This window comes from Periophthalmus magnuspinnatus, chromosome 20, assembly GCF_009829125.3.
Source record: "Periophthalmus magnuspinnatus isolate fPerMag1 chromosome 20, fPerMag1.2.pri, whole genome shotgun sequence".
NCBI classification, from domain to species: Eukaryota; Metazoa; Chordata; class Actinopteri; order Gobiiformes; family Gobiidae; genus Periophthalmus; species Periophthalmus magnuspinnatus.
The window spans coordinates 17,355,433-17,381,800 of NC_047145.1; the positions used below are offsets into that span (position 1 = coordinate 17,355,433).

At 40.5% G+C, this 26,368-nt stretch overlaps 1 protein-coding gene across 1 annotated transcript in view; it reads right to left on the bottom strand.

Annotated features, from left to right (window-relative positions):
- The window catches only part of stau2 (staufen double-stranded RNA binding protein 2), a 56,627-nt gene that overhangs the window by 2,205 nt on the left and 28,054 nt on the right, over nt 1–26,368 (bottom strand). The window contains exons 12-14 of the mRNA XM_033985994.2: nt 22,426–22,754; nt 17,083–17,196; nt 642–701 (exon numbers count right to left, since the gene is read on the bottom strand). Of these exons, the coding sequence (XP_033841885.1) occupies nt 642–701; nt 17,083–17,196; nt 22,426–22,754 (503 nt within the window). The remainder of the gene's footprint in view (nt 1–641; nt 702–17,082; nt 17,197–22,425; nt 22,755–26,368) is intronic.

Sequence of the window (26,368 nt, forward strand, 5' to 3'; positions counted from 1 at the left end):
GTGCATTAACTCAAACAGTTCACCCGGAGCTTGATTTAGTTTTTTTTTTTTTTATATATAATATAGGTCATCAGTAACAAAAGGTCTTCTTAACATGAAATACTGACCTACTTTTTACAAGATAAAAAGGAGACAGGAAGTCCATATATATTCCTGTCAAAGCATACACTGAAATGTAACATTAGATCTGGCAGACATTGGGCTAGAGAAAACAATAATATACAGTTTTAGGAACCATACATTGTGGACTGCACTGTGACAAAGGAATTGATATCTCTTTGAAATTGGCTTTCTTTTAAGTATTGATTTAGTATTGATGGTTTAAACGAGGTTACCAAGACTAGTGTAATGTATTAGACGTGATTTTGGGTACTGAACGTTGTTGTAAGTTTGGGTGCTAAATACTAACACATTATAATTATTAGTGCTACAGTAGTATTGTTACATCTAATTATACAACAATGCAGCTTTTCATACAGGGAGACTGTACGTCATGTCAATACACAGTCATTATACCATGGGTACCGGATGGCTTGTATTATATGAGACAATGACTTTCTATCTTATTAACTACAACCAGTCAATTGTAATTGTCCCACCCCAGTACATGTACAAAAAGTGGCCATTGTTTTGCGGCCTACCTTGACTTCCACTGGGTCCAGTCCCTGCTCCGACAGCTGTTTCAAGGCACTTAGAGCAGCCTGCAAAGAGAGAGAGAACATATGGTGGAGTGAGCAGAGGAGGAAGACGTGAGGAGATGTGGTAGGAGTGATAGTGAGTGTCACCCTTCAGCTGCTTTTCAAATAACACTTACTCTGAGAAACCTGATGCCAACAGGACACTTTCCCCTCCGCTGGTGTTGTCTTTGGCTCACACTCCTCTGCACTGTTTATCTTGCTTTATTGGCTCAACATGTGCATTTTATGTTTTGGCTGCTCTCTATTTTCCTACATTAGCCTGGGTAACATCTGAATTCATAAACGATGAGGATAGATTCACACAGAAGCATTTTGCAAATTTTTAAAGATAATTTCAATTTGAGAAATTATTAGTAACAGGATGACGGTGGTACCGAGGGAACAGTACGATTTTACCAGTATGCTCCAACTTTAACTTCCACCAAATTTTCAGTGGAGAAGCAGAAGTCATTAAAAAGCATGCCCTATCTGCTTTCTCATGTTTTCACACCATAACTCCAGCTTCCTCGTGCCAAGCTTGAGACTTCAAACTCCATGATGTCATTTCCTTCCTGCTCATCTCCCAAGTCCGAGGGGCCGACTTGGACAGAGGTATCAACTGACACGCCATGTAAAAAAATTATCTAAGCACAAAAATGAATTGTCAACACTTGTATGGGGCACTTGTAGATTGTCGACACACAGAGCTGATGTGAGCGGCAGCAGGTTGGTGGACACAGAGCAGAACGCTATTGTAAAGATTGGCTCCAGATGTGCTCTTCCTTCCTATGCTGCTGGCTCTTAGTGTGGGCTGGGCTCTAGAGAATATTATATCTCCCACCCGAGCCGACACCACCAGTCTGGATGGATATGCATAGGAAACACATTTAATAATTCTCACCCTTATCTTAAAATACAAACTTCCATGGGAATAAAGAACAGAACATACAAAGTACATTTATACTAGTGACAGCTAGACACTGAGAATCTCCCCACTCAAACTCAAGAACTTCATGGTGTGAGGCAGATGTGCTAACCACTATACCACCAAGCTGGAGTAATGAAAAGGCTACTAGGGCTGCAGCTATTGAGTGTTTTAGTAACGGAGTAATCCATCACTTATTTACTTAAATTAATTGATTAATTAATTTCTCTATATTCTGTAATTATATATATATACACATACATGTATTAAATACACGTTTGTAACAGTTATGGTTCATAGTTACTACAAACAAGCAATCTCTGCTTGCAATAAAATATTGCATTCTTAAATACACTACAGCATTTCACTTATAGAAAGACAGAGCAGTTCAAAATCTCCCTATAAAGTTTATAAATTACTCACTACTTGTCACCAGACTGTACTGTGGACAGGTTTGAGCTACAGTTACAGTAGCTGAAGCTTTATGTCACATCACTTGAGCAAAGGTAAGAGTTCACATGTTCATGCGTTTAGCGTGTTGTGCTTTGAGGACTTCACTCTGTGTATTGACCATTCTTCTCGTATTGGCTCCGTGTGTCTTTCACTTTAGCCTCTGTCTTTGTCCCTCGCGTGGATCTATATTTCCATGGCCCCTCGTCGCGGTCTTTTTTTGAATTGGTTTGTTTTCATCATCGCGGTCCTCAGAGCTCACACACAACAAACCTCCTCTCCCAAAACTCCCGTGTGAATCAAATCCTCTGCGCCTCTCACTGCGGTGCAGCTGGAGCAGGCGCCGCGCAGTAAAATGCTCCGTGTGGAAACAAGCGCCGTAATGGTTCTGTGCGCTTCACTTAACAAATTATGTAAATTAAACGAATCATCGAGTCAATAACATAATAATCAAAGCATTTTTTAAAAATAAACTAATTACTCGATTTCTTTGATTAATCGTTTCAGCCCTAATCTCTATTGTCTTATCTTCTAAAATATTGATCTGGCGGTAGTGTCAGTGTAATGTCAGGATAAATATAGTGATTTCAATATCAAACTGTCGCTAGATAATAATGCAAACGTGAATGGTATGAACGCCAACAATTATTTATCCACAAAACATTCATGTCTTAAACAAACTGGCCGTACCTACATCCAAAAACAATTTGTATTTGGCATCAGTTTGAATCAAAACTCACAATTAATGCCAACCTCATTAAACTGGTAACTACACACTGGGGACCAACTAACACACCAGGATTGATCAGATTTAAGGTTTACTAAATTATAACAAGATTTAGATTTATCATGTGGGCTAATTCACATGTGGTCATTTTAGGCTCAAAGCAAACTACACACATACACAGTATCTAACAGCAGAAGATGCTCTCATGCTCCATTGTTTTTGTAGTTTGTGTGTGTGAGTGAGTGAGTGAGTGAGGGGGTGAGTGTGTGTGTGTGGGTATGTGTGTGTGCGTGTGTGTGTGTGAGTTAGTGCTGAATGAAGGCTCAGATAAAGTCTAAGTGTTCCTGATCAGTAAAGAGTCTGGCTCAGTTTATCTCATCATGAGGCCCACCAACGATGTCGCACTCTTCCCGCCTCCATTTTGGACGTGACTTGACAAATTAACACAGATGGACAGGGAGAGCGGACCGTCCCTGAATTATCATGTGCATTTAAGCTCCGAGGACACATTCATCAGCCTTTAATCCTGAGAAAATACAATTTTTCTGGGCGCTGTATCAGGCTGTCTGTCGGGAATGCAACAGAAGATGTTACAGACTACTGTGAACTTCGCTACGACGTTGCTTTCAAAGCATTTAACTACAGATTATGAGAAACATAAACCAGGAATCACAATTTATGACTGGCAGGTGCAAGGGTCAAAATCTGGTTGGTATATTTCAAAGTGAGGAGGAAAAACATGACACCGGCAGGTAGTGACAACAATGTTGCAACAATGTAATGAGACTTAAGAAAGATGGTCTTTGGCTAATACTTTTTATTTGAGAAGCTACAGCAACTTTAAGACCTAATTTATCGTTAACAATCAGGAAGATGAAGACTTACTACTTCAATATAAGATTTAAGAGGACAAACCTAGTGAACCAATATGGAAATTTGAGAACAAGAATACTAATAAAGCTAATATTTGTAAATAAAAATCCATCACATTACAGACTTCTATCTGATGGTGTCCACTCCATGAATATATACACTTCAAGCAGGAAACTTCATTTAGAAAAGAACCTCCAGACTGCATAATACAAATGTGAACTGTCACTTGATTTTTTTGCAAACCAATCAATTGCAATCACAAGTTTGGCCTAATTACCTCATGTTTGTTGCATTCATTTGATCAGATCTGGGCCCTTTCCCCCTGAGTAAATAGTCAGAGCCCATCTGTTAAAAGAAGGGGTGGCCGCAGATAAACAGCCATAAATCTTGAGCAAGGCAGTGGCAATGCTGCTGATATACAACATGCAGCCAATCACAGAGGCCTGAAGATCCACCAAGGACACAGGCCTCCACCATATTGTAGGAATGGCATACTATGTGTATGAAGTCCCAGAGAAAAAAAAGGCAATGGGCACTTGAACAGTTCTACAAACTATTCAAAATGCAGCATCTTCAAAAGTATACTGTCAGGACCAAAAAAAAACAACAACAAAAAAACCTGATATAACATATATAAAGTGCATAGAGAAAAACCGTTATCCCATGTCTGCCCATAGCTCATCAGTTACCCCCCTTTTCTCACATACACAGATAACAAAGTGGTCAAACTGCTGCTAGATACCCAAATATCCTCTTCACACATTGGCTCATTACCCTTCTATCTGTCCGTCTCTAGTTCAAAGACTCGTGTTCATCCCACTTCAGTCCGATAGCATCCGAGGAGCTCCTGATGTGGAGTGACAAGGCCGGCTCATTTTTCTGGGCCTGCTGCGCTGCTAATGGCTCCCCAACAGAGACTTCACTTCAATCAGCAGCTTTTCCAAACAAAGGCCCAGTCCCTGGAGGATCCCAGCACAAAACTGGGATCTGATGGAGCTTTGGATCACATTAACCCTTACAAATCAGACTCCTGTGTCTATTCTCACTGTTCCACATCGCACAAGAAATACGACAAAGACATTTTGGACATAAAAAAAGTCTCACAAAGCACAAATGTTACAAAAAGGCCAAATGATCCAGAGGGATCAAGAGAAAATGTAGCTTATGGAGATTTTTAACTGCACCAGTGAGTGAATGAATCTGATGGAGCAGAGCAGCCATCAAAGACATCGGGGAGGATCTAATGATGTGAAGACCACCAGCATGTCATCAGTATCACTTACTGACTTTGTAGTTAAACTTCTCCTTCCAGTCAGTCAACTCTATGCTCTGAGGCAGTTGACTTTGTCTCTTTTGCCAAAATAAGGGTCATACTTCCACTTTACAGCAACTCTCCCTCGATCATTGTCACAAATGAGTTCTCTGGAACCCAGTTCCAAGTAGTTCCTGTTATCCTGAGCTTCTGGAGAAAATGGAGGGGATTAGTGTGAGCTACTGATGGAGATGATCTAAGGGATGTCTGCTAGACTAAACAATAGAGTCTGAATGGATTTCAAACTGGGCTTCTTTACAGACACCAGGGAGGGAGATACAAGTGCTCTGTTATCAGAGGACTTCTGAAGCTTGATATATTGTACAGCAAAGGGGCTTCTTCTGTTTTCAAAGGGCCACATAAAACCTTGACAGCGCTCCCTCTTTCGGCGTTCACTCACCAAAGAGCAAAGAAATATGAGATTAGCAGGGAGGAGATACTCCCTCCACTCATCCTGCTCTGACGGCTCTGTTGGCACTATAGCACGGCACGTCAATTCTTTTTCTGATCTTCATCAAATTCTTCTACTATTAACACTATCTGTTTCAATATTTTTCCTTCTGTCATCTATGCTCGAGCTGCTTCTCCTCCCTATGCTTTCATTTCCTCCACATTCTTTTTCTGCTACTTTCAAACCACTTCAAACCTTTGGAGTGGGATCATTGGAGCATTCCCGTAAAGTTTGTGCAGAACACCTGTGTATGCAAAGGCCCGGCTGCCAGTGTATTCTTCAATTTGTTAATGCTGTGTGATGTGTACATGAATTCTTGAGCAGAAAATGCATTTGGATCAGATGTGGTCCTCACTCTTGCTCCAGATTTCACATCCTCTTCCACATCAGAGGTACTGATAAAAGGGGCAGTGTGCGGCTGGCAGTTGACATGACATTAATTCTGCTCAAGTCACTTCACATGTGCCGCCTCACCTCTTGTGCAACAGTACAGATCAAACACATCTCCAAAAGTATTCACATCACTTTTGGAGACTGCACATGCGTATTTAGGGTCGAGCTTAGTTAAATCAACAGGTACAGGGGCTCGTCGGGGGAGCGGGCTACACTGACATGGGAAGCCATAAATAAAAGCCTAGAGGGCAGCACCATGTCATGCGTCATTTGGACCGGAGGGGCCAGCTCTATCCCCACCCATCACTGCGCCGCTGAGCATGGCACCTCCTAGGGCCTAATACAAAACATCTGGGCGCTGATCACGGGCAGCAGCACCTCAGCATACCACACTGTTGCCCTGTCAGCAAAGCATCCTGGAAGAAAAGCAGATACACGCACATACAGGAGAAAATGGTGCACATCTACTTGGAAAAAAAAGCCATACATTTTGTGAAACTTGAGAAACCATTTAAAGCACCCAATACTGTAGGAATGTTTTTGCTTGTACATAATGCAAGGAAAAGCAAAACCAATGTCCAATTAGACTTTATTTTCAGTTAAATACATAATGAAGCAAGGATGCAAGGATACTTTTCTGTAGTAGTCACTGAATACAAAGGGAGTTGGTCACACCTTCAGTCACAATAATCGTTGATATGATATGATGTATAATCATGATATAAAATAAAATAGAATTTTATTTTTTCAAATTAGTCAAGTATAATGAGGATACAGTAGGAATGTAGCCTACGACTAACTTACTGATCAAACATGATTTTGTTTGATTTTAAACTAAGTACTAAGATTAATATTGCTATATTTTTATGAACAATGCTGCTCTTCTTAGGGTTTGTACAAAAAAGGGAAATTTAGGATGACATATTTAGTATCAGATAACATGTGATGTGAAATGTGTTGTGAAAGTTGAGGGCTGAAACAGTGATAACAGTTATGACTGGGGTTAATAATATTCAGCAGAGGTGGACATTGCTATGTTCATGGTCATTCACTGGACTACAAAAAGACGATGCCCTTTGTGAGTCAACCAAGATTTTCCAGTTACAAGCAACACTAAAAGTCACTGACATTGTTCATCTCAAAAGTGCCTCCCAATTTTCAGGGAAACACCTACTATGTGTAAGAATGTGTGTGTCACTAAGTTTAAAGAAAACACAGTTTTCATTGAAGTAATGTTGGTTCAAGAAAAAATACAACTTTATCATAGTGCACAGTGAAATCTATCCATGACAAGCTGATCATACTGTTAAATCAAGGTACAAAAGTGTAAAATCAAGATACATTTTAATAGAAAAATACCCAACTTTCACCATAGAACAGAACAGATCTTTCACACTTGCAGATTACTACCCTCGACACCTATGGGAGAAGTCTCTGTGATTCTGAAAGCTGGACTCAAGCGGCCCTGAGGGAGAAAGGCCAGGTCAGACATTAGCTTTTTTTTTTTTATCAGTGACAGATAGAGATCAGCCTCTGGGTGTCCTGATTCTCCTGCTTTGTACTTTGCACCACCCCTTACCAACTGAGCGAAAACAATTTATAAAAGACTGCCATCAAAAACACACTTTATGACTGGCAATCATTCTGGTGACATAGCAGCAAATATGAAACAAACATAACTGGAGCAGGGGCTTACCACAACATGGAGTACAAGGGTCAATAAATGCACCCACTACTACTAAAGACAGATATGTTTAAACCATACACTGTAGAGGTCTGTCTGTGGCCCAGAATAATGATAAACAAAAGAGAGAAAACTGTACAAAAGTGTTATTATTGTATTATGGTGAATCTATAATATAAATGTTCAGGTGATATCCAAATCTACAGGCACATTACAGTGCAATTATTACTGCAATCACCTCGCAGAGCCCAATATCTATTACTGTATTGTAAAAATGCAACTTTTCTTTTAGAAATGACATGCTAAACCTCAAGTGCAACCACTGAAGTCATAGTTCAAAGACTGAAGGTTGAAAAAAATGAGAGCGGAGAAAAAGTCAGTGTTGGCAGCACTGACCACAATCTCTTGTTTTTAACATGTTACTTCACAGGAGTTTCTTATTCAATCTACTTTTGAAGTCTACCATATTACTTCAGAAAATACTATATCAATTATTGTCAGATCCATACCCAGCTGTATATACACAGGGCTGGTTGGTATGGGCAAAAAATATAATCTAAATTTTTTTGCACACATTGACATTAAAATCAACTAAAATCATTTTCATTATATCATAGTCCCAAGTGGGGGGCTGGAGCCAGTTTTTCCCATTGATTACATTATACTTTGCCATGAAATACTCAAAAGGTAAATTCACAAATGTTGTAACTGATGATTTTGATTCTTGACTTGACCCAAGAACTCAATGTCTTACAACAAAAATCTACATTTTAAGAATATTGACTTTAGCCGCCTCTCATTTCTATTAAATATTTTTGGCTGATAGAATGTTGTGATGTCATCTGAAACCCAGCAATGGACACAAACCAGTTCTTGAAGGAGTCCTTGTGAGTCGGAAAATCACATCATGTCCCAGACAGCGTTTTACACCTTCCACGTCCCTTCAACTTTTATTCATGCCATACCCTTAGGGACGGGGCAGTAAAACCTGTTGTGTCTGTAATTTGCCACATACCCGAACAAGGACCGAGACTGTTTCACATTACCCAGCATGCTTTGAGGTATACTACAAGGGGATTGTTTGGGCTTTTTACCTAATCTGTAGGAGTGGAGAGTGGGGATGAAATTTACAGTATGCCAGTGGTTGACAGAAACACATCAGGCCTGAGGGAGCCCAAAGTGTTATGAAAACGGCAACGTATCACTATGACAACAGGCAGTGTGTAATGCAAATCAGATTATGTATAAAACGTGTTTACTCAAAACAATAAATTCCACAAAGCAGATTTCAACATGTAAGCTACCTCAATGGACATGGATGCTTTTGAATGACCCGATCTGGGGACCACTTAAAACAACAACTTACACACGCGCACACACACGCACACACACCCCCACACACAGCACTGGATTTGCATCTGTGCTCTCAAATGCAATGCAACTGCAAATTTTCAGTTAAAGTTGAAAGTAGCAATAAATGTTTTGAATGCTGCAAGAAAGTTTTTGCTTGAATAGCATTGATTAGTCAGTAACGTCGCCATTTCTCCACAAAGTGAGAGTAAGTTGTTAATCCTTTACGAGCAAGCTCACACATTTTACAACATGGATAACAGATAGTAAACACCAGGGAGGTGCTGCACTTTACCACGTGATTAAGACAAAGCTAATTAGAGACCCATCAGTACAGGCCAATTATAGACTGTAGAATGTAATATACAGGGCTGGAAAAACAGATTTTTTTTTTTTCCCTGATAGTTTTTTCATTTTATTAAATTAGTTTCTTTTGAAATATAAAACAAAATCAATCAATGCTATTCACCACAACAATAGCCACATTTATTAAACATTAGTAGTTTTTCATTGTTAAGAAAGAAAGCCTAGCTCCTTATGTGCACCATCCATCTATCCCCAATTCTCCTCCTCCCTCCTCTCCAGTGTAACGCTAGGTCCCATAGACAGAGGTCAGGGTGCTAATGGAGGACCCTGTGGCCTTGGGTGCCTCTGGAAACAAACGCCCCCTCCTTTCGCTTCGTATAAATCAGGCTGGCTTCACCGAGTGGCACAGAGCTCTGATGTATCAGCCTTGTCTCATTTCAAAGTCCAGCTAACGGCTCACACGGTTCCACATTTACGCACCGGGCACAAGGGAGGCGAGTCAGCCAGAACCAGAGAATTATAGGAAAAAGAAAAATATGCAGCGAGAATGAGTTTGTGTTTTATAGAATGAAGGTGAAGGGAATTCGGAAAAGAGGAGATGTCCCACAGGAGAAGGGGCCCCCTATTATAAATGTTTATTTAGCAACTATGCTACATTAAAGCTCTCATTTTGAAGCATCTACAATAAATCATAGCTTTTATACCAAGTTGTTTTCACATGGTGCAGGATGAAAATGCTTTACAGAGCCCTTTTAGGATTTCAAGAGTAATCAAAACATAATTCATCCATCTTGGTATACATTCTGCACAAGGCTGAGTGATTGCTGAGGTAATTGCATTTTGTGGTTTTCTTTAGCTACGGCTTACAGCAAAGTATTTCCTCTACATTCCATACTGTTCCCAAGCACACACTAGATGCCATTAAATAAAACCACTAAAAACACCCATACAATTTGGCAAGATAAATTGGGTCCTCAAAATACAATTGAGGGACAAAAACTAATTGAAAACAAGGACTATAAAAGGAGCTCTATGTCATTCATTACATAGAATGTTTAGAGTGCAATACCCACCAATAAAAGAAAAAGGCTCAGTAGGCCTGCAACTTACTGTTCAGTAAATGATAGAGCAATATTTTTTTATTTATCATTTGTACATTTTCCTTGCATCTTTCTTGTTTTTAATAGTACAATAAAATTTAAGATTAAGATTATGGTACACAAAAACATACCTGTGTTGTGTTTTGTTTCATTCACACATGTTTAGCACACAAATCCTGCATATGTAGACTGTGTTACTCTCTCAAACAAAAAGTACTCTGTTCCACCTTGTGATGACATGTGGCAATACAAGAGGTGCTCCACTGTGTTTTTACACTCCACACGCCTACACTTAAATCATTTGGCTAATTTCAGCCCGAGAATTTCCAGTTTCCAGTAAGCAAAAAGTAAAAGATAGCTATTAAAAACTGCAGCTTCTTGACATTATAAGGTGGAATAGAGCATTTTAAGCTTTGAATGTAGACTGACTAATAATAATGAGTGAATTAAACAAAACAAAAATCTGGGTATGAGGTAACAACATTATAATACGGCTTAAAGTTCACAAGAGTGCTTAATATAGGACCTTTGCAAGCTTCTGAGAATATCTACTTTTTTAACGTGATTATGATGATATTTACATAAGAGATTGTGAGTAACACTTGAGGTGATGCTTTGTCAAAACCAGTGGGCAAATTCCCACAAAAAAGAAGTATGTTTGCACAAAATGTACCGGTCTGTGACACCATCATAATTGGTGTTAAATATTGAGATAGCTTTTGTTTTCTAAGTTTCCAAATGTCTGCTGAGAATAGGCCAACGTGCAGATTAGTGGAAGGTGGCTGTGGTCAGAAGGAGTGGTGGTGGTGTGGTGGTGTGGTGATGAGCAACTAAGACAGAACATTCCCCTTCATTCTGCTCATCTCCTTAAGTAAATGCTCAAGCACCACCAAGCTGTGCTCCATATACGAGCTGTTCACAACCCAAGAAACTCACAAAACTTGACTTGGTGATAGGAGATATTGAAAAATCGATATCATACTTATTGTTTTGGATATATATATGGCTGTCGACACTGTAAAAAAATCTCATCCTCACCCTCCATGGGTGGTATCATCCCTTTTTCCATGCTTTGGTCCTCTGCCTGAGGCCTGGGAGCTTGAGGGTTCTGCGCAGTCTCTTTGCTGTTCCTAGTTTATGTGTTTTTCTGGACTGAGATGTCTGTTGTCTGACCACAGACACCACTGATGCCTTCACCTTCTAAGCCTTGTCCAGCTGTTCTTTGACTCCCTGGTATTTCTCTAGTTTCTCATGTTCCTTTTTCCTGATGTTCCCAAACCTTTAAACTGCAATATCCACCACAATGGCTTTGCTCTGTTGTTTATCCACCACCACAATGTCCAGTTGGTTCGCCATCACCATTCTGTCAGTCTGTATCTGGAAGTCCCACAGGATCTTGGCACAATCATTCTTCACTACCTTTGGAGGTGTTTCCTACCTTAACCTTGGGGTCTCCAGTCCGTACTCCGCACAGATGTTTCTGTACACTATGCCCACCACTTGGTTATGCCACTCCATATATGCTTTCCCTGCAGCATCTTAAACCCCACAATTATGTGCTGTATTGTCTCAGGGGCCTCTTTGCACAGCCTACACCATGGGTCTTGTCTGATGTGGTAGATCTGGGCCTCTATTGCTCCAGTGCTCAAGGCCTTCTCCTGTGCAGTAAGAATGAGTGCCTCTGTGTAGTTGACACTTTACACACATTAGTAGTTTTTTTGTTAGGAAAAATAAATAGAAAATTTGCAAGGTATAATAATATAGAGAGACAATAGACTCTATAGAAACAGAATCTTACAATTAAAACATAAATTACAAATCAAATCCCAATAGCAATGCTAATTAGAAAAAAAAGGGAAAAAAAGGGCAAAAAACACCCATTTTTTTACAGGCATGCTTTACACATAGCTGATTGCAGTAATACCAGGAAAAAGGTAATAAAACCAACTATGGAGATATTTTTTGGATAATATCAGAGAGCCCTAACTGGACACACCTCTGCTGGTCATTCACACATAATGATCCAGAACAATAACACACCACAGTAGTACAGTACATTCTAGACGTCAGAGGCCCCGTCTTGTAAACAGACCTGAAAGTGATTGGTGTATATTGTAATGTAATGTATTTGTATGCTGTTTTTGTGTATGCCTGTTCTTATGCCAACATGGTAAACATCACAACCTTCAATTACTGTCAATATGATTTACTTAAGGATGATTCATTTTAGATTCGAGTCTAACAGGCATGTGGAGTATTACTTTATGTACTTCTAGGTCCTTTACGAACAAGGTAGATTACTTTACAATTTTGCGAATGGACAATAGACAATCCGATGCATTTCGTGGCTTTGTGTTTATATTTGTTTGAGCTAGTGAGACCCAGCTGCTTCACACCCAGTGATACTTGAACTGTGAGTAGATTTTAATATTTCCTACGGCTACGGAAAGGATGTAATTACAGCTTAACATTTGAGTCAAGTTAAACATGCAGTCACTGGAGATGTGTATTATAACTGGATAACATAGAAGCTCTGTCATACTGTTTGCATAAATAGAATTATGAAAATTAACCTTTGCAAAGAGAAGCGCCACAGGTGTTTTCTCTATAGGCATCAAATCTCACGTTGTCAAAGGGAGATGGCAAAGCAAGGCAAAAGATTAAATAGCAGGCTGTTATCTTGGGGACCTTTTCAGACAGGCAAACTATCACTCCCTATCAAATGACATTAAGATAATGAGCCCGAGATGGTACAAAGAGCCGCAGGCAGCAAATTAGCAACCGTGTCATTTGTGCTCCCATGGCAGTGACGAGGGAGCAGAGGTGTGACTCGTTTACACAATTTATCAACACCAAATTTATGTGTGTGGGATCTCACACTCTTGGCCCAACAACTCTTAACAGTGCAAGGCCACTGCCAAAACACAGAGCCCCTTTTAACACCAATGTGATAATGAATCTCACGCCCCAAGCCCCCTTAAAACCATCACAAGTCTAACAGGTATGAAAGCAAAAGGGAGGGGGCAGTGTTATTTGTTACAACATATGCTAATTTAAAAGGCAGCACAGATTTTTCTTGTAAATGCAGTAATTACGAGGATTTACAAGAACCTGACAATACTGTGAATGTACACATCTCTCACACGTCAACAATACAACTTTAAGGCACTCTCCAAAATATAAAATCTGACAAAAGCAACGCGTGCTCAAAATAAAATGGGGGAGGCTTTCAAGTGCATGCATTATAACACTGGATTTAAAGCTCCTATATTGTACAAAACGGACTCTTATGAGCTTTAAGCCATATTATAATGTTGTTACATCATCAAAAACATACCAGGAGTTGTGTTTAGTTTCATTCACATGTTTGAATTTACCTTTACAGTCTGTCTACATCTAGATGTAGTCTGTCTACATCTACAAAGTCCAAAATATTCTATTGCACCTTTTGTTGTCACGAAGCGATAATTTTCAAGTTAACAGATGCCTTTAACCTTGTGTTCAGTAGAGACTGGCAATTCCAGGGCTGAAATCATACAATTGATTCTAGTGAAGGTTTATGGAGTTTAAAAACACAGTGGAGCACTTCCTGTATTAGCACATAACATCACAAGGCAGAACAAAGTCTTTTCCATTTGAGGGAAAAACTCGTAAATATGCAGAGTTTGTGTATTTAACGTGTGAATGAAAGAAAAGATAACTCCAGGTATGTTTGTGATGAGGACAATATAATATGGGACCTTTAAAATACTGACTTCTGGGTTTAGGGGTTTGCTAAGTAAAAGTTGCCATTGGAGTCATAGTGCAACTAAAAAAATGCGTTTCAGTTCAATTTGCATATTATTCATACAGAACAATTTTCTTAAAGGGTATGATTCATTTATAACATAAGTTTTAGTTTAAGACATCTCACGGTGCCATTTTGAGTCAAGAGTCTGAAGTGTGCTTAGTTCCACACAATATCAGCCCTTAACAGACATGCTAATACTCTAAGGGGGCACTTGAAGCTATCAACGGTTTCCCTAATGGACAAGTTCATGTTTATTCTCTCCCCACTGGTCAGCACTTCCTCTGGAGAAGACAGCCTCTTCTACCTCCCATTCTCTCTTCATCAATCTTCCAGATTCCACTCAGTCAATTTCTCTTCACTTCTCGTGGCCTGGGCGCTGCTCCATCATCCTCCCACAGCCCTGCTCCTTTTCGCATCACACTCTAATCTCTGAACTGAAAGGTGTTTCCTGAAGAGGCTGTGTGAGCGGACAGCCCCAGTGATGGATCACTCTACTGCGGACACCTCAGTCTGTCCTTTTTTAGGCAGGGAATGGACTGGGGTGAAGAGCAGCTTTGGCATAGGCTAAGACTGTGTAAGGAATCATGTTATTATAGTTAACTGGCAGTCATGCAACCTATGTTTCCTACTCCTTTTTTTACGGGCTGATCTCATTTGACATTGTATAGTTTAGTTTAGTTTTTTGTTTGTTTATTTGTGTCCCAAAAGTTTGAATTAGAATGACAATGAAGAGAAGTTAGTTGTGAAAAATATGTACTAAGTGGTACAATTAATAACAAAAGTGAACTGCTGGTATTTATCTTATACGACTATTAAACACATTACCATTATCATTCCTGTTTAAGCAATGGACTATACCAATGATGTATTTCCAATTATTAATACAGAACAGAAATGCATTTTCAACTTTGAGAGATCAAAAAATAAGGTCACATTTTTGAAGTGTAAAGATGTATCTGCAGCTTGTAGCTAGAACAGATGACTCCTGCAGGGCAGTGTCCTCTTTCATCCATTCAGCTGAGCCCCACTCTCAACATGTAAATACATGGGAACAGGGCTTTAAAGCTATTGATATTCATTACGCCTACAGAGATGCACGACGTAGATATTGCTGATGAGGCAGATTAAGCCCACTTCCCCCTTTGTGCTTCCATCATATGCATTCAGGTGCAGTGCTTGGTTACACAACATATCCACATGAAGAATCAGACACGAAAAGTCAATGGGGAGGAGAGCTTGTCCGACAGCTGCCTGCCTGCTTGGGTAACACTCCTGCGGGACCCCCTGAGAGGAGCTCAGGATGGGGTAACGTCTGCACTACAGTTGGAAAGGCAAACTTCAAACACAGTCCCGTACACCTCCGCCTCTACCGTCCCCCTCTCCCACTGTTCGTCCTGAGCTCTGTGGGGGACCTCTAGAGACCGGCCCAGCAGTCAGCACAACATGAATCAAGTCGTCTAGCTCCAACTGCCATCATCCTCTGCTACCAGTTGTCGTTCCTCTAATCCACAGCAATCAATGCTTTTTACGTGAATAATGCGTGGCATTTTATTTTTATCCACAATAACTGTTAAATCACTGGTTTCTGTTGCGATGAGAAAAAATTGGAAGATTTAGTATATATAATGCAATAATAATAATTATTATTATTATAATGTAGAACATCTAGGTTAAAATAAGCTACTGTCATAAGCCTGCTGCTAATCTTATAAACAGTTCCAGCTTTTATTGTGATAGCGAAGTGTATTCCATATAACAGTGGAGCAGTGGCTCAGCTGAGGACACTAGTGCAGCACAGCTCTTCACATACGCTTGGCCTGATGGCAGACAACAGTCACCCTGTCATCTCCAATCGCTGAGCGTTCATGTTGGAGCTGCGACACCTCCACAGCGCTCTGTGTCGTGCCCCCCTGGTGTCCCACTGCCGCCACAGTCTCACTGCAGCACTTACTTCAGCTCTACAGAACAAACACAGAATCAGTCTGTCCCCACTTTAGATGGTAATGTCTAATTAGTTAAAAGCATAAAGGCTTTCTTTCAGTAAAGCAAAAGGGAAAAACAGAAATGTCAGCAGAGGATGTCAGACTGCGTGCTGCAACATATGGTTTGATAAATCTGGGACTTGTTGACAAACATCTCAGAATCTTAGTATGGGATAGCCCAGAGCCAGCACAGACACATGTGACAGAAGGCACAGAGCGGAGTTCAAAAAGAGTACATCAGAACTAAGCTTCTAATTCACTACCAATGAAAGATAAAACATTACTGAATTATGAATTACAACAGGATCAAAATGCCCCAGTAAAGACAGAAACCACACCATTGAAACATCAGTGTGTGACGCCTTCAGACCTACTTTTGATGCTGGTGTGGAGGTTTGGGGGCTGGCGAGGATGACCTCTTATTGTTGGGTGCTCCCTTTGTGGTCACTCCTCACTGTACTGAGGAGAGTAGAAGAAAGGGCTGCTCTAACAGTCGGTCATGCCCCACTGCTCCTGGCAACAACAGGTCCGGAGGACGCAGACCTGCCTGGCCTATATTGGCTTGGCTCGCAGTCTGCGACGGCGGCGCTAACCCCCTGTCAGCTGTCCCATTCAGAGCTGGACTGACCCTTTATCAAAGCTTTGAAGATTGTTGAACAAAGGGAAGTCCTATGTTTAGATGATAGAATGTAAGCAACTGGTTTTCTGCTTGGGCAACACAAGACAAAGAGCCTTCTTCTGAATACAGAGTGGAAGCTGTGGAGATGGACTGGGAGAGAGCGGGCTACGACTTGTGAAGATGGATTGAAAATTACAGAGATCTGGCAGGTGCTTGTGGTCAGAACAGAGAAGTGCAGTACGTAATTACCGTCACAGGTGGTTCTGGTTCTCTAATGATTTATATTAAACCCACAAAGCCATGTTGTCAATTATAATTAGAGGATCAAATTAGAGCCAGTTTAATACTTGATACAGCTTAATACAGCTGGACAACCTGGATTGTTATGGGCATCAAATCCACTGTAAAATCTGGCACAAGGTCTAGTACAGACTCTCTGGTACCTGGTCATGGCTGGCTTGGAGGGTGCTCCCGGTGCCGTGGAAGGTCATCTGCACAGGGGAGAGGGTCAGGTAGGTCACAAAATCCTTACCACTCTGTGCATCACTGTACTGCACCTGCAGGACACAAAAATTATACAAATGTGTTAAAATCAAACATCTAAATGAGTCCGTCTAAATGCCAAAATAAGGAGCGAGACAGAGTTTTCATTGGAACATCTTTGGAAATGGATGGCCAGAGATTAAATCTTCCATGTCTAATTGCCACCATGGAGCATTTGTGGACAATTACCAATTACCCAACATACAGCACTGGCAACAAAGAAGGCTGAGTGTATTAGTGTGTATGTATGATTTTACAAAAGGGGGGTGCCCAGGAGGTACGTGTGACATCACTAGTGACCCTTCATCGCAGAAAGGTTAACTCTGCAGGCATTCCTAAACGCTCTGCAATCAGGACTGTTATGACATGATGCTCTTCTGGGACGGTTTGCTCCTTTCAGCCAAAAGCTGTGGTAACACTGCTGCCCCTCTGCCCTACTTCTCACTGGTTCTTACTCTGAGCACGCATGTGCATTTGCATGAGTATACATGTGCGCGTACATGTGCAGGATTGTGCCTGGCCTACTTAAGCCCAGGACAACTGAATATCAGCAACTCTGACGTGAATCAAGACAAATATCTTTTTATATGTTGTCAGTTATCTAATAAATGGCTTCTCTCTTCCTAATTTGATGTTGGCACTGTGAACCAGTTACAGATTTGGCATGGTTATGCAAAATGAGCTCCCTGAACACTCATACAGAATGTACTTTGGGCAAGCTGCAGGCCCTCTGATTATAGACCTATCCTTAAATGTACTACTTTAATCTCACAAAAATGACTGACATACAAGTAAATAAAAAAATGCATTATTGGTTCTATGGCAGAAGATAAATGAGCACCGTTACTGGCCAGGTAACATAATGCAGGGTAATAAACTGGCAAACAGCAGCATCATGATAAGAAAATAATTTATCTGATAAGAATAAGGAACATTTTGTAGTTACAAAACTCTTTTATTCAGCATGTTTGTTTGTATGCGCCTGAGTGCAGGCATTCTGAACGGGCCTAACAAATCATCCCAGGTTCCAAAATGGCCTCTAATTCACTTCCTTTAGAGACAAAGACAGAAGAAAGTTATGCAAGGCCTGCGATTGATCGGCGGCACTAACGTGGAACGACCTCTGACATCTGGCTTCTCAATGGCTGGATGGCTCTCTGCAAATGCTTCTCTTCACTGGAACAAACAGGAACATGCACAAACTAAAAGCACCCTCACTCAGAGCACACAGGAGCATCAAAACAACCTATGTTGTATATGTGTATATACACTATAATAACTGTAATAGATGTCAGGGAACCAAACGGAAGCACATTGATATGAACTGAAAACTGATTAAAAGTACTAAATTTAGACCAGTCATTCTGAGGACTCTTAAAGCAACAATAACACATACCTAATTTGATAAGGAGCTGAAAATAACCATCAAGAGGCAGATTTCACACAAAACCAAGTGCAGTCTAATTAAAGGCAAATGGCACAAAAATAACCCCAGAAGAGTGGACATAAAGCCAAGAAAGACTTGAATCTTTGTTGGTGAGAAGCAATTAGAGCCACAAAGTGAGCCTCTTCAGAGGGGACCAGAGGTCAAGAGCTGTTTAACCAGACTGTTAATATGCCCCTCACTTGTGCTGGGGACCATCGACCCGGGACAAACAAAACCTCCGCTTTAGAACGCGGGACTGGGCTTTGTCAGAACCAAACAAGAGCAGCACAATGAGAACAAATCTGGCCCTTCAACCAATAAGTAACAAAATGTCTAAATATAGCACATTTCCTTGGTGCTTGGAGTTGGCCATCTACAAAGTATTTGAATAAAATACCTTATTATTATTGGGGACACCAGTACCACAGTTTGAGAAACATATGAGTACACAGTCAAAATACTAAAAACAGATTGTAATGCATATTGAATTTAACTTGATGCTGTGCTGGCATTTTGAGGCTTTTTTTGATTTAAAAGTTTACAAATGGGCTTGATTGAGGTGAAAAAAAGAACAGTGGGATTTTCCAAACATGCGCAGACAGTGGATAAGCAAGAACACACACCAGAGGGCCACCGTGCGAGCAGACGAGCTGCGCGCCAAGCTAGCACAGCACTCAGGCTGATTTATACAACCAACAAAACTGCTTTCATAGATTGTGTCTCTTCAGGCCACAAAGTACAGCTGCAAGCCATCATAAGTCCCGCAAAAATCAAGTGAGGGGGGATTAGCCACCCATAAATTTACTTTTTAACACAAACTCTAAAATAAACATTGGGCTGAGTATTTTGATCATGTATGAAAGCTATATTATCTGCAATGAATAAGGGGTAGACACCAGAGTACCAAGGATTGCACAAGGTGTAGTCGGCAGCGTTTGAAGACTGTTTCTGATACTGCCAAAGAAGGAAGCACAGAGAGAAGAATAAACAGTGCAAAAGTGTGAGAAATCCTGGGAACTGTACGACTGGATATCAACAGCCAACGCATGCCAAGGATAGTGTTCTCATTTACACAGGATTTCCAGTTGAGAAGGGACCTCACTGCTTCATTTCTCTTTAAATCCACCTCCTGTGTCAAGTCTACCCAGCTCAGATAAGATACTAATCGTCTCAGGGCTGTGGGACGGGCTGAGGATTTGGCAGGTGGACAGAGCTGATGGAGAGATACACAGCATCTTTTCACATGCAACACTTAGAAAGTAAGGTACTGAAGTAGTATAGTTACAGATATTGCCACTTGGCCATGATGGAAATCCTGCGCCACAGCAACAAAAGCAACAGTATACCAAATAAAACAATACAATGGATATACAACAAAACAGTGTATTCCTGTGTAGTGTTGTCACAATACTAAAATTGCAAACTTGATTTCAAAATGAAGGAATAGTGTCAATACCGATTCCAATACCATGATAATAATTATTTTTTTAAAAACACGTTCAACAGAATGTCATTTTCAACATTAAATTATAGTACTTTTTATATTACCATGTGGTCTTATATCTGTGTTATCCCTCAGTCGTCCAGGTAGGTTCCAGAGTGGTCCATGGCATATACAAGTCTATGGTACACTTGTTCTGATACAGCTCAAGATCATTCCAAAGCTTTTCAGGAAAGGTTCAGTTTGGCCTTGTGTTTGTTTGTTTTTTTAGCAAAAATACTTGCTCAAATGAGTGTCTAGTGTTGGTACTGGTTTTAGTATCAGTATTATTATCTGATTTTCAATACTTTTGACAACCCTATTCCTCTTGTAAATAGCAATGCACAAATGCAGTGCTATGATATAAATGTCTAATAGAACTTAATATTTTTCAAAAGGAATTCCATTTTATCACAAAAAATTTAAAATATATAAAAAAAAATAATAACTTGCTTCTGACCCCTAGTGGTTGCAAAGTGTATTCTGGCACTATTCTGCAACGAGCAAGAACTATACTCAATTTAAAAATATTTGTTCTTATCTCCCATTATATCAAAATCCAAATCTACACCAACCAACAAACCAATGCAAACCATGAGCTCCTTGGCAGAAACATTCATGGGAAAACAGAGGAGGAAAAAGCTGACACAAAGCCATATCATACAACTGTCTAGTAATAATCCATAAAGTTATTACTCCTATAAAAGAACTTTTCCTCACAATTAAGACTCAACAACCAGGCGTAAATCTGAACAAAAAACATGTCATATTTTCCACTGCAAACACAACAGCTGAACAACTGGGTGCAGAAAAGGTGTTACAACTACGATATCTGCCAGTTATGAAGAAATGTTGCCTTTGTATATTAAAAGTAAGAGGAATTATTCTTTCAGTAATTGCTGCTATTACGATGAATGTGGCCGCTGAATTTGGCTTGATGGTTAGTAATAATTTTTACAGCCAACTGCCCAACAACATTAAGGGATAAACCACTGTATTTACCATACAGAATAAAAGAAATATTTTTTAGTAGAACCAAATCATCACAATTTCATTAGCGATCAATTTCCTGCATAAACTGCTTAGTCACTGTGCTGTGATCTGAAGTTGTGGATGTCTTTGCTGACTCCATTAAGTGATGTGATGGCAGAGGGGCTGGCCAGCTGGAGCAGCAGGAACATCCAAAGAATGCAAGCAGGAAGGCAATGACGGGCTGTGTTGTGGTGAATCTGGAACTTAAAACGCAACTCAACATCTCTCCATATGTTGTCTACCTCCTTCTTGTGTTTCTGCCCTACTTCCATAACCCGCTATGCCAACACTCCTGGTTAAATTAATACAATATAGTCAATCACTCACAAACCCAGTAAAGTGCCATCATCCTCTCTCCAAACTGGCATGAGTACAGCAAGGGCACTGCTGCTTACTGGGTCACAGCTATTGTTCAATCAAATCTATAAGGAGGGCTTGGCAGGTATGAGCAGGCCTTTGTGGAGGTCCGCTGTGCACATTCATTTAATGTGTTCTGTTTAATAATATATTAATACAAAAAAATCTAATAAAACAGATCAGGACAATCATCATTAAAAAGCAAATACTAAAATGTCATTTTACTAACAAACGTTTTGCTCAATTTTCTGTCTCCTGTTCACAATGCCTGGACATGGAGACACATACTGAATACAATGTGTGCTTAATCTGCACCTGTGCATGTCAGAAATCCCCAATCTGCGAATAAGACCTAGAATCAAAACCAGAAAAATACTCATCTGTTTCTTGGTAAATTAAGTATGAATACAAAACAAGACTTTCTCATGCTGTAACACGAAACACACTCTTTGGTTGAAACTAACCACTCTGGTTGACCAACATCACAATCATATTTGAAACAAAGAAAACATGAGAATCAATGTGTATGCATAGTCAAACTCAAACCTACCATTACTGTCTACAGAAAGCTTACAAAGGTTTCGATCATTTGATCAATGAGAAGGGAGAACAAATATGAATAAAGAACTGGTTGCACAAAGCTTGCACACTTTACTGGTAATTATTTTTCAATATAATGTGGTCAAGCAACTGCTATTTTTGAGTAGTAGCCTTACTATTCGGAATAAAATGCATGTTGTTTAAACATGTTGCTAAAATAAGCACATTTCATACTAGGGAACTGTAATGGACAGAGTGACTTGTAGGATTAGTGACCCAATTATAAATTATGTAAGCTTTCTTTAAATCATCCACATGCCAGCCCTGACCCCATCCATCTCAATGACATTTATGTTTACAGCTGTACGAAGCTTGCTAGTGTAGACCTTAGAGCAGAAGCCATCTCACCTGGAAGCCCTGGATGCGGGCCAGGTAGTCCAGCTGCTGTGCAGGCTGCACAGACACTCCACAGGAGCCCTTCAGGGGGAGGGAGCCGTCTGCTGTAGGAGACTGACCGTTGAGAAGCAGCTCCCGGGCCATAGCCGCAGTTGGGCTGGGCGACGAGGGCGCGTTCCCATAGTAGGGAGTGTGTCCTGGAGGCAACGGGCCCATGTCTTTGGAAGTCATGTAGTTGACCGAGCCACTGTTGTTACTCGGGACAGTGCCACCTCCCTGCTTCCTGCTGGCCTCCATCTCCTGGTACACATCAGGGCTGAGGTGGAGCAGACCTTTCTGAGCTGCAGAGCATACAAATAATCCACATTAGTAGATTCTCTTTAGTGGATTAATAAAGTCTATATATATATGAACATATTTTATGCTATTCTCGTAAATTCCCCAAGACAATCAGAGTGCCAGGTCGTACTATGGGTCTGCTTTAGGGAGTAGACAGATGCATTGGCTTTGAGAGTGGCATTCCTTCTGTGAACGTAGATGACAGTTTCATGTGGTTTGGCTGTTCCCAGCACTATCACAGTATTTGCTGGGAAACACTCACACACAGCTCCTTTCTTTTTTCTGTGAAACACAAACACTCAAAGGAAGGATCTACCAATATCAACAGAACTGCTATGACTTCATCATGGCGTTTGATGGGAAGCAGTGCTGTCAGTAAAGCAGCATCTTTACTTCAAAAGGGAGGCTTACATTCAGATACCAGTGATATTTCACTCGAGTCAAGAGATACGGTGGGGCTCCTAACAATTTTACTAACCTTTTAAGCGGAGAGCTCCCCCTGCATTCAAATGTTTTGCTCAAATGCTCAGGCTCAAATTGCAGAAAATATGGGTACAAATGATAAGATTGTAAAATTGCCATGGCAGTGGTCCTAAAATTGTGTTTCAAATACTTAATCTGTGTTATCTTAACTTGAGTCCAAGACACTGTCTTTTGAATTCTCTTATTATTCAAAGCCATCTGCCCCAGAATGGGTATGACAGGAGAAAGAACAAAAAAGACAAACTCTAAACACTAATTAGTCGAGGTGAGGATGAAGATTGTAATTAGCAAATACAATTTAAAGTTATATGTGAATATGGCCTGCAGTCACTGGAGACACAGGTCCAGCTGTGAGTGTGACTGTGTTTCATGTGAGTGCGTACAGCTGGAGAAACCCAGGAGCAGCCCCAAAACTGACAGGCCACTTCCTGTTCGAGTTACCATCGCACACAAAACATGCTCTACACTTTATTCTGAGCTTTCTGTAGTGTCAGTTTTGTGCAAACCTGCAGACAGCCATTTTCATTAAAAACAAGGTTAAGTTTAAGTTTCTTTCCAGAAAAAGCTTAAGGATATGGCTATGAAATCCAGCCTTTATTACTCATACTACAACAAGCTGACCCATGCCAGGAATGACACCACTTGTGGGAACGTTTTCCTCCTGACTTCCAATGATGATGACAACTTTAATATGAATTTACACAAGTAAGACTTGCAGGCCTTGGGTAATAAAAAAATGAAAGGTGTTAGCCAGCATGACGTTAGCAGTGGATACAGTTATTTGGATGCTGTTTGGCCTGAACATAATCTAGTTGAGTGTATGTGTGAAGACGTTTGCATGTCTTTATAAGTGAAAGATTTCATAAAGGGGGAATTGTGAAATATTGTCAAGAAAGCGATAGGAGTGAAATCTTAAACGTTACATTGTGATGATTGTGTTTGTGGTGGTGGGCTAAGGCAATTTTATCGGTGAGGTCCCACCCAGAGTTGGAGTCCAGTGGGCCAGGGGAGCTCTGGAGGGAAGCCAGAGCCAAGCATGAGACTGATCGAAAACAGATAGCGCCCGGGCCCGCCACTATAAATCACCAGTGTGGAGCAAGAGCCTCACATAGCTCGCACACATGGACCGGGAGAGCACACACGAGACACATGCACCCACACACAAACACACACACACAGCGGGAAATGAAATGTGGCAACATGACTGAAAAGGCCCGCTGCAGTACCCACGGGAATAAAAGGAAGAAAAATCACTGCCCTCACTGCTTTTATTAGTGTCTGGTCACCTTGTTTGTTACGGGTTCGCATCATTCAACACACACGGATCCGAGGACAGGGCAGACACAAAAGCACACACAAAAGGTCTGCAGTGCACGACATGGTTCAAAGTATCAATCTAAGAATATAGTGGCACATCACTTTCATTATGGATTGAATGGAGTGCTAAACTGGATATTTGACAAAACGGGTGGACCAGTTTCACCAGTTTAACAGTGGTGTCGTTTACACATGTTCCTCTTGTGTTACATACTTAATAGTGTCTATTAAAGAAGTTTATGGTCCCAATGGTCATTCAAAAAGGGCTCAAGAACCTGTAATATTAGAAGACCATTAACACAAGTGACTACAGTAGGTGACCAAAATGTAGCGTTAAATTGTTTCAACATTCTTGAGAACCGAAAGCAATATGATAAGAACATTGTGTGAAAATTGAGATTCTCCGTATATTTCATTTAAAGGTGCCCTATGTAACTTTTCTGGAGGGGGGTTTGCCAAATGCCTGTCTCCTTGGAGATGTAATTTTTTTTTACCCAGAATGTTTTGCAGTAATGGCATTTAAGCTATCCATTTTCAAGGAGAAAAGATGACACCAAGCTAGCCAGACAGGATAGATCTGCGGAGAGGCGAACTCACTCACAGTAAGAATGTTTTGGTTTTTTTGGGGGGGGGGGTTAAGATTGTCTTTAGCAATAAAAACAAGAGTAATTGAATAAAATTTTAGCTAAGTTCAATGGCATATTGTGAAACACTGCAGGCAACGTAATACCATCTCCATGGAAACAAGCAGATGGCGTACCCACAACCGAAAAGTAACACCTTTAAACAATCATACCAAATGAATATTTGGATATCAGTACATGTGTCAAAATATGCCACCTACAATTAAGAAGCTGATGTTGCTGCCCTTAAATTAATCAAAAGCAGCCCTTAAAATAATCAAAAGCAGACCAGCTGTGTCAATTACATTTTATTGTCTTTATACAGTAACCATTAATTTGTTTTTCTTGGTTTTGTTTTGAATTTATTTTGGAAACGTTTAAACAGCAATTAGCAAATATTTGTGCCTCATGTGGAGCATGAGATAAACTACAGCAGCGATGGCACTAAACCAAATGATTGCTTTCAGCAAATCAAAATTTTCTGGGACTCTACTCCGGAGGTATATTGGGCAACACCAGTCAGAGCAATTGAGCTATACAAACCACAGCCATTCAAACAGAAGAAATCATTTGTGTATAAATACTTTAAGGAGATGGGAGTAAATCACATTGAACCAGGTTTGCGGTTCATCTGGATTGAGTGTATGTAAAGTCTGGTTGGTGTTTTCTGCTCGAGCCTGCACATCCGCTCCCTCTCCAGGCTGGAGGTGGATACCTTGTGTCAGAGCTGCCAGGAGTCTCCATTAGCCCACAGTGACGACAGCACATTCAAATCTAATAAGGCGATCTGTTTGTTTTCCACTGCTCCACATCCCACAGATTATTCATTTGTCCCAAACACTGCTCTTTTTCAACTTCCTGGCTCTCACTTTCTTGGCATCTACAGTGAAAGCGACTGCCGTGTGCACCCCTTCTAAATATCTCAAACAGGAAATATTCTGCAAACGCAAATATTATGATTGCACTACAATGTCAGTGCGACAGAAGTATTTGCAGCATCTGATCTGACAACACAAAAAATCCTCCCAGCTATAACAACAAATAAACAACTGGAAATAGAACAGAGAGTCTCCAAATAGGGAATTGGCATTTTTTCATGGTTTTTATTTGGATTAAAAGACAACATGGCCAACAAGTAGATAAAGCACAGCTGTTTCCTTCATAATTGCGCCCTGATGTTTTGAGAGCCCTAC